At 38.0% G+C, this 10,073-nt stretch overlaps 1 protein-coding gene across 1 annotated transcript; it reads left to right on the top strand.

Annotated features, from left to right (window-relative positions):
- Positions 1 to 4,233: 4,233 nt before the first annotated feature.
- On the top strand, positions 4,234 to 4,746 carry LOC142528392 (uncharacterized). Its single transcript, XM_075633438.1, has one exon. It carries the CDS (start codon positions 4,234 to 4,236, stop codon positions 4,744 to 4,746), a length of 513 nt encoding a protein of 170 aa, XP_075489553.1.
- The last annotated feature ends 5,327 nt before the right edge of the window (positions 4,747 to 10,073 follow it).

Raw genomic sequence — 10,073 nt, 5'->3', positions numbered from 1 at the left:
TGTGTTGGCTTGTGTGTTATTTTCATGAGTTCGGTTTGTTGTGCATGGGCATGAGGGCTCGACCAGGTCTGGACATTGGGTCCTAAGGGTCATGGCTAGGTCCTAGTAAGAATCCTAGGAGGGCTAGAGCTCGCGCTAGTGGATGAGGGAGATTCCTTGCGTGAGGGACTCTTCACGCATAGGGTAGGGTGGCCGAGATTTCTAGGGGATGTGGCTCGGTTTGGGGCTGGAATAGGTGTTCCATCAGGATCCTAGGAAGATGGTAAGGGGTCGGGCCAGGGGTTGGACTGGTGGGCTCCCTGTTGGATCGAGCAAAATGTGGGAACCGCAGGGCAGGAGGGGACGCGCAGCTTGGTCTTCAGGCAAGAGGCTGGCGCGCGGGTTCAGATGCTTGGGCTGGTCTGGGCTGGGTCTGTGCATGGTCCAAGAATGGTTAGGGTCATGAGGGGTCAAGTGGTTAAGGGCTAGAATAGTCCTAGTCTAGGTAGGAGTCCTATTGTTCATGGGAGACTCACGCACACACACACATGCAGGTTTGGGGTCAAGTTTCAGGTGCGTTTGAGCGGCTTAGGAGCTGGTTCTTTGTGCTGGAATTGGTCAAGAGGATACCTAGGTGGGTTGGCTTGGGTTGGGCTCGAGGTGGCTCGACCATGGCTCGAGTAAATTGGGAGATGGCTCGGGTGGTTCGATAATGTGTCAATTTCGAGATTTTAAAAGAAAAATTAGAACCATGGGTCCACGGGTGTGGTTCATGGCTCCCAAGGCTAGAATAAATAATAAAAATATTATGTTAAAAATTTGGGATCAAAATAATGAGATTTGGATTTATCCGAGATTTAATCGTCTCACAAAACGTTAATTAAAGAATTAATTGAAAAGCCTAGTTGCAAGCTTTATAAAATTATGGAAATTTATATTTAAGCTTAAATAATTATTAAGAATTAACCCATGTCATTAAAAGTGATAAAAAGATAAATTCGAGAATTTTTACGTCCAGGGGCAAAACGCTAATTTTACACTTAAGAAAATACGTAAACGATTGGCAGCGTCCCGAAGGATCATAATGCATGTTAAATGTTATTATATGATTTAAAATGATGATTTTGATGATAATATTTATTTTTATGATTTATTTATGCTTAAATGATTTTAAATGGTTTAATTATGTCCAAGAGCTATTTTAAATAAAAACATGATTTTAATGCATGTGATTGTATATTTATTATTTGCTATACATGTTTAGAACGTGCTGAGTCTTAGACTCACTAGGTTTGTATGATGTAGGATTTGATGAGTTATGGGAGGCTGTGTCGATTGAGTGGATCGAGTGCAGCAGTACACACCCGAGGGCCTTTATGTTTCCGCACTAGCTAGATAGATAAATGATTTAAAGATTATGCTAATGATTTTTATTGGAGATATTTTATACTTTATTTTTATTGTTAATTGATCTTCTAAAGGTCGATTTAGGATATTTTTTTAGTTGATGATTTAGGATTTATTTTATGCACTTGAGATTTAAATTGTTAAATTATTATGATTAATGATTATGTCAAATTATTTTATTAGAATTTATGATTTAAGATAAGGTAAAAAATAGAGTCTAGGTCGCTTCAGGTCCACTATTCGTTTTCTTAAAACATGCTAAAATTTTTTTTTCTCCTTAATCTCCATAATTCGAAATATACATATAAAAATACCTTGACACTATTTTTTAAAATAAATCAAGCAACTAACATTTAAAAATCCAAAGAAAATTAGTTCAAATCATACAATCGTCAAACATTTTACCGAACCTAAAAATATTATTTGAAAAGCATAGCACATAGTATAACCTCTCAAAAACCACTATAAATAAATCATCGTAAAAATATATTTAACATCACTTAAAATCATAAATCATAATTAGTGCGGAAAACTAGCGTAGGTCCTCGGGTTATATGCACCTCCAGTCCAGTCAGATCAATCATCAAGCCTCCATTAACATTATTATCATAATCACCTGCATCAATCACACCTAGTGAGTCCAAAGACTCAACACACCATAATCTTGATACCAAGTAATACATATACAGATCACATGCACCGTAAAAATACTTGTACTTAAAATATCGTTTTCATGAAGATGCATAAACTTTGAACATGAAAATTTTCGTAAACATTTTCATGATGCATAAACTTTAAATAAAACATTTTCATAATGATGCATCATCTTTAGACATAAACGTTTTCATAAACATTTTCATATCCACATAAACATATTCATATTCATATCCATATCCATATTCATATTCGTATATGTATCCACATTTGTATCAACATATCTATATTCATATTCATATTCCTTTCGTTGAACTCAGAACAATACTTGTGACTTTCCTATTCGTCTACGTATTGGGCGATGTATATATCTACATGTAACTACAGTACTGGGCGGTGGGGACACCAGCGACACTCTCACCAGTCCACTGGGCATTGGCCTTACGTATTAACATATCATCGTATTTGTATTTGTATCAATGGAAATACGATCGTCGGGCTTCCACTGGGATCTTATCCCTCACTGATATCTCCAACATATCATCGTATTAGTCACAATTACTTCACTTCCTTCAACGTTTCGTATTCTCATCACTTTATAAAATTAAACATGCATATAACGTTTTTATTTTAAACTAAGCATGCAACATATCTTTTAACGTTATCGTTTAATCATAAAAATCCATAAACATTTTAAAATAAACCTTTTAACATATAAACCCCATAAACATTTAAAATAACATATAAAAATCCATGAACATTTAAAATAACATTTTAACTAATTAAATCATAAACATTTAAAATAATCATATTAGGATATAAAACAGCATTCAGGACACTACCATGACGTTTACTAATTTTCTAGGTGTAAAATTATCGTTTTACCCCTAGACATAAAAATCTTCGAATTTGACTTTTTCTTATTTCCATTGACTCTAAAATGTCCCAAATAATTATTTAAGCTTACATTAATTTTTCCAAATTTTTATTGGCTTAAATCGATGATTAATCTTTAAATATAACAAATTAATTTGTTTTAATCTCGAATTAAACCAAACCTTAATATAAATTCCCAAATTAAAAACTTAGAGTCTTAATAATTATTTGGCCCTCTTGAACCATGACCCGATCCACGTGAGCCATGTTTCAACTTATTTGTTCATTGAAAACCCTAACTTGACCCCTACATGTTAACCTCGAGCCATCTCCATTTTTTATCGAGCCATGCTCGTACCATCTCGAACCGACCATTTCCCAACCCCTTTGGACCCCCTCTTGGACCCTTAGAACCCATAGGACCTGCCTTTGACTCCAAAACCGAAGAACTACTTGAGCAGCAAGAACCAGCCGAGAACCCTCCTAGACTACCCTTGAGCCAAGTTCGTTTATTCTCGAGCCAAGCTCGAACCATCATGAGCGAACCTCGAGCCAGACCCCCTATGGACCCTACTAGACCCTTATAACCCTTAGGACTAAACCCAATCCCCACAATCGAAGCCCCCAACCAAGCAACACAAACTGGCCGAGAACTCCTACTTGGCATGGGCTCTTGTTTTCTAGCTTAACCACTTAAAAAAAGAGTCAGCCCTTGAACCAGCCGCCCAGGTACTCTCCTAGGACCCTAATGACTCGACCTATCCCAGCCCAAAGTCCCCTGGCCGAGCCCCTTCTTCCTTGCACCAGCTGTAAACCTGTGCTACTTCCCCTTGGGCTCTCGGGTGGAGCTAGGACTCCTCCCCAGCCTCTTGTCTCGAGTTTATATTTATGATTAGACAAAAAAATCGATTCGTTTTATTTGGTATCAGAGCCAAGGTTTTCCCCAAATGGTTGTGTACTGTCACTTCGAGAATCTCAAGAAGTCACACCTCAAATATGTGAGTTTTTACTGCTTTATATTTATTATGCTAGAATTCTTTTAAATGTTTATATGATGCATGATATAAATTTTAGTTGCATGCTGCATGAAAAATTTAAAATGCATGTTGGTTACGTGGTTTAGACGACGTATACAGAGATGCCTCCTAGAAGGATTTTGCGTATAAATGATGAGGATAGACATGAGGAGATTCCACAGCCTCCACCTGTTCAAGATGCTAGTGACCGGATACTAGCCGGTATGGCCCGTTTTTTTAGCAACACGTCTGACATGGTGCAAGGGTTAGACCAGAGGCTGCTTATGAGCGTTTTAGGAAAATGAACCCCGAGGATTTTCATGGTACTACTGATCCATTCGTTGCTGAGGGATGGATTAGATATTTAAAGGTGATCTTCCGCTACATGGAGATGGCGGACGCCGATCGAGTTCGTTGTACCATCTATCTGTTGAAAGGCGACGCTTTCTTATGGTGGGAGGGAGCGGATCGAGGAGTGAATATGGCGACACTGACTTGGGAAGAATTCAAGAGGGTGTTCTATGATAAGTACTTCACATCTAATGTTTGTTCTAGACTTGAGAGGGAGTTTATGAGTCTCCATCAGTGGGATTGGTCTGTTGCCGAGTTTGTGCAGAAATTTGATAGGTGCTGTCACTTTGCGCCCTTGATTTTCAATGATGTTGCTGAAAAATTACGACATTTTCTAGATGGTTTGAGGCCGACTATCCGACGTGATGTGATGCTCAGCGATCATAATGATTATACTACTGCAGTTGCCAAAACTTTTAGAACCGAGCTGTCACTTAAAGATATATATTGGGAGATGCAGTGAAAGAGGAATCATGCTCAGCAAGCTAGTCAGAGTAATAAGAAGCCTTATATGGGACCTTCTAAGCAACCAGAACCACCAAAACCACAAGGAAAACCACCAAGAGGGAATGTTTCGAAGGCTGGTGAAAGACCACTGTGCAAGGAGTGCAATCGTCCACATAGTGGCAAGTGCATGTGAGGCACCTACAAGTGCTTCAAATGCGGAAAGTTGGGACACAAGGCGGTGGAATGAACAAAGCCTAGGCGACCCACGACTGGAAGAGTCTATGTGATGCAAGGTAGGGAGGATGAGACAGAGCCGACACTACACTGATTTCGAGGTAACCAAGATGTTTAACATTTTTTCGATGCTTTCTTGCTTGAAATGTTAAGTTGAGTTATGGGAATTGATTGGGATATGGAAGAACTTAGAAAGAATAGGGTGCATGCACTACTTGAGCCAGATTTAGGAGTCGACTTTGGGAAATTTTTGGGTTAGAATTGCAATTTTCAAGATTTTGAGGACCAAATTGAAGAGTAAGATTTAAGTTAGTGGTTAAGTTTGAGATGGATATGAGAATCTAAGCTTTGCAATCATCAAGACAAGAAAAATTTCAAGGATGAAATTAGATTTAAAGGGGGGAAGAATTGTAACGTCCGAAAAACCAAACTACGTAAGCCGCATGCATGCAAAATTGTTTTAATTGCTTAATTGTTTTATTGATTTTAAATGCTATCATGATGTTTATTATATGATTAAATATGTGATGGCATGATTAAATGATAATATGACATGATTACATGAAATTAAGCATTTTACCTGAATATTCGATAATAGGCAGGGGAAAGGAGAACGGAGACGACTAAGACAAGAATATGTATTTTTATTTAAATAATGGCAAGGCTTCCTAATATGATTAAAAATGATTTAATTTTTCCTAAAAATGTTGGAGTTCGAATTATTTTACGAGTCGGGCTCGATTTTTCCCAAGAAGCCGGTTTGGGCAAAAAAGGAGTTTTAAAAGATCAAAAATATTATTTTATGGAAACTTATTTTATAAACTTTATTATTTAATTAATTAAGTGTTATTGTGCCCAAAAATTAGTTAGCGTCCGGGTCCCCACAACAGAAGGCCCAATTACCCTTAAGCTTGCAAGCTCAAAACCAAAGCCAATTTAACATGTTAATTAAATTATAAATAACTAAACCTAGGTCTTTTATCACCCCAATTCAGCCTCCATTCAGCCGAGATACACCTTGCATACACACAAAGTATTTTCGAGAATTTGGGGAGAAGAAAAGCTTGTGTTCTTCGTTGTCCAACGTCGCACCCTCGCCAACGATCGCATTTTTGAGCATTATAAATGGAAAGGCGCATTTTTGAAACCCTTTCAAACATCATAAAAATCATAATATGTGTGTTTTATTTGATCATGCATGAAAAATATGTAGGTTCGGTTATTTTACGGTATGATACGTATTTTCAACGTTTTTACGATTTTACGCTTGTTTTAAAATAATCATTATGAACCCAATGGACACGCTGCCAAAACATGATAAAATATGATTGAATATGAACAAAACATTATAAAATTGAAGGGAAAACCAAGCTGGACAACCATGGGAAGCAAATTAAGAACCGTAAGTTTTTGTTGGCTTGTGTGTTGTCTTCATGAGTTCGGTTTGTTGTGCTTGGGGCAAGAGGGCTCGACCAGGTCTGGAGGTTGGGTCCTAAGGGTCATGGCTAGGTCCTAGGAAGAGTCCTAGGAGGGCTAGGGCTCGCGCTAGTGGATGAGGGAGATTCCTTGCGTGAAGGGACTCTTCACGCTTAGGGTAGGGTGGCCGAGAGTTCCGGGGGCTGTGGATCGGTTTGGGGCTGGGCTAGGCGGTCCATCAGGGTCCTAGTATGATGGGAACGTGTCGAGCTAGGGGCTGGAGTGGTGGGCTTGCTGCTGGCTCGAGCAAAACGTGGGAACCGCAGGGCAGAAGGGAACACGCAAGCTTGGTTTTCGGGCAGGAGGCTGGCGCACGGGTACAGGGGCTTGGGCTGGTCTAGGCTGGGTCTGTGCGTTGTCCAGGGATGGTTAGGGTCATGAGAGGTCAAGTGGTTAAGGGCTGGAAGTGTAACGTCCCGAGAATCTGAAATTCCACGTGAACCACGTGCATGCAAATTATTAAATTTCTTTGGTATTTTATTAAATTCTTTTAAAGCATTAAATGCATGTTTATTTTATTAATTTGTGTTTGATTATTTTATGCATTTTATGCATAATTTTTGCATGATAGGATTTATTTCATGATATTTTAAAACTTCATGCATTAAGATTTATAAGTTGCATTTCGCGTTCGATCGAGGAACGAAGACCGGAGAATTTTCAGGAAAAAATTATTTTATTACATGATTAATTTTTATTAATTAATATAAAGTGTTTTTAAGTGTATTTTTCTAAAATGAGATTTTATTGGATATTTTTACCAGCAGGATTTTATTTTTAACCAGTACGCAAATTTTATCGAATCGGGGGACTTTTTGAGGGTTCGGCTAATATTTTCAAGAACATACCAAAACGTAATATTTTCCGGGAGTGTGTAAAGATTTAATGGGCCTACTTTTAGGTTTATTGGTTTTAAAATCTTTTAAACTTTTAATTAAGTAATTTAGGGCCCATTAACTATTTGTTATCTATTTAAATAATTCTAAACACTGCACTAAACCTAATTACCTTTCATTAGCCGACACCTTCCCTTTCCCCTATCAGATTATCACTGTTTTCAACACCCCATAGCAGCAAGGCTTCGGCTTTTCCATCTTCTTGCAAAAAAAAAATTCTCTGGCGCTCTCCTGACGTTTGATCTTCGATCTTCTCGCGCAAATTCATCAAAGGCATGCATGTATTCTCCTTTTTGTATCATTCATGCCATTATTATGTAAAAATGTGTGTAAGTGCATGGAAATCTCTCGATCTAGCATGGGTCACTACAAGAAAAATACAAATCAACAACACTCATAGCCTAAAAACCTTTGTCGTAGCCTAAAAATCCCGCTGATAGACAATGATTTTTAAAAAACCGTTGTCTTTGATGTGTCTACGACAACAGTTTTTAAAACCGTTGTCTAAAAGCTTTTTTTTGCTACAACAATGGTTCTAACAATCGTTGTCTATGAGCATTTTTTTTAGGCTACAACAACGGTTTTTAAAAATAGTTGTCTTTCGGATGGTTTTTTGGGCTACTACAACGTTTTTTCAAAAATCGTTGTCTATATAAGATTCTATCGAGGGTCAAAGACAACGCACAAACCGTTGTCTTTCGGATGGTTTTTTAACTACGACAACGGTTTTTAAAAACATTGTCATTTTTTAGTGTTTTATTTGGTTAACGACAACGATTTTTGAAAAAACGTTGTCGTAGTTTCTAATTTTTTCTAAAAAATCGGTAAATATTTAGCGACGGTTTAAGATATTAATCGATTTTTTTAGAAAAAATTAGAAACTACGACAACGTTTTTTCAAAAACCGTTGTCGTTAACCAAATAAAACACTAAAAAACGACAACGTTTTAAACCGTCGCATTGTTAAATTTCTGACGTTTTAAAAAAACTCGTCGCTTCATTTAGCGATAGTTTTATTGAAATTAGCGACGAAACAATCATCGCTAATTTAAAATACGCGACGGTTATTTATAAAACCGTCGCTAAATGCAGGAGATCGAAGGATTGACAAGGACCGGCGGTGCAAGGGCCTAGCTGAGCCATGGACCAGACCCTGGTGGGTCTGAAAAATGTCCTAGGAGGGCTCGACCATTGCTGGGACAAGTCGTGAAGTCGATCGAGCTTGAGGTAACGAGTTGGTCGCAAGGTGTGCTTTGGGGTGACTGGGAGTAGGCGAACTATGCTGCGTTCATGGGAGGGTAGCCGTGTGTTATTTGGGTCCAGAGTAGTCCTAGGCTGGCCTAGGCAGGGTCGAGTCATGGCTGGTCCTCGATGGTTCGGTCTAGGAATGTTAAAACGTGAATTTGGTGCACTAGGGTCATGGTGTGTAGCTTGCTGGAATTTTCCAGCAACTGTTCAGGGATTTATTCGAGTGTCTGAGGGCTGGGTTCAAGATCTTTAGGACCTTTTAGATGTTCATTAAGTGTGGTAAAAAGTTGGGAAAATTTCAGTGAAGTTTCGAGTGGATTCGGGTTAAAACCGGGACCCCGGTCTAAGTTTTAAAACGAATAGGTTAAGTTCTAAATTTTGCTTGAGTTTACGTCTAAGAATGCTTTTAAATATGTTTTCGGACATTTTAAGGAGTTTGGTAAGCTTCGGGTCAATTTTAGAGGTCCAGGGATAAAACGGTAATTTTTGGGTTTCGAGGGGCAAAATGAAAATGATCATTTTGCAGCCGGGGTGAGATTTTTGTCATGGCAGCGTCCTGAGCATATTTTATCATGTTTAAATGTTTATGCCAAACGTTTATGATTTTTATGAAAAATATGATAAATACGGTGCATGCTTGGTTTTAAGAAAAAGCTACGTATATGCATGTTTTTATTAAGTGGTGAATATGATGTTATTTCTCAAGGATGGGATTTGGTTGTGACTGAAGATGTATATGTATACGCTGACATGAGATATAATGAACTGAGGCCCGGGCTCAGTGGACGAGTAATGCTGTCGCTGATGTCCCCCGCCGGATGGTACCACGGTTTTATAGATGGATCTATCGAATAGAGCTGATACGAAAGTCACAACTAATGAACTGAATTCAATCAAAAAGAAAATGTATACCATTATGATGACATGATTTGACACGATAATGAAAATGTATACGTATATGATGACATGATTTGACACGAGATGATTTTACACGACACGTTTATGTTATACTTTTAAGTTCATGAAATATATGTTGAGTATGATAGTTTTCACTGCTGTGTGCCATTTATGTCTACTTGTTACTTCTGGTACAGGTGTGTTGAGTCTTTAGACTCACTAGGCGTGTGTGATGCAGGTGAGCTAAACGATGAGGAGACTGGAGGTGCCGAACTCAAAGTAGGCAGACCTGGTGCGGTGACACGACCCGAGGGCCGCATGTTTCCGCACTTTGATTATGAGATTTGAGAGGGGGTGAATATTTTCATATGTTGATGGTTTTTACGATTTTTATTCGTTTGTGTTTACATATGATTTTTGGATAAGTTTGATTAATTTAAACTGCATTGTTTGTACTGTCAAATAATTATGATTATTTTAAATTTTATTTAGAAATGTGAGCTTTTAAAATATATATATATATATTTCCGTACTTTTAAAATGAGTAGACATTACAGGAAGAGTACTAGACTAGGTAGGAGTCCTATTGTTT

This window comes from Primulina tabacum, chromosome 16, assembly GCF_025594145.1.
Source record: "Primulina tabacum isolate GXHZ01 chromosome 16, ASM2559414v2, whole genome shotgun sequence".
In the NCBI taxonomy this organism is placed as follows: Eukaryota; Viridiplantae; Streptophyta; class Magnoliopsida; order Lamiales; family Gesneriaceae; genus Primulina; species Primulina tabacum.
This window is presented reverse-complemented; position numbering and strand designations above follow the sequence as displayed.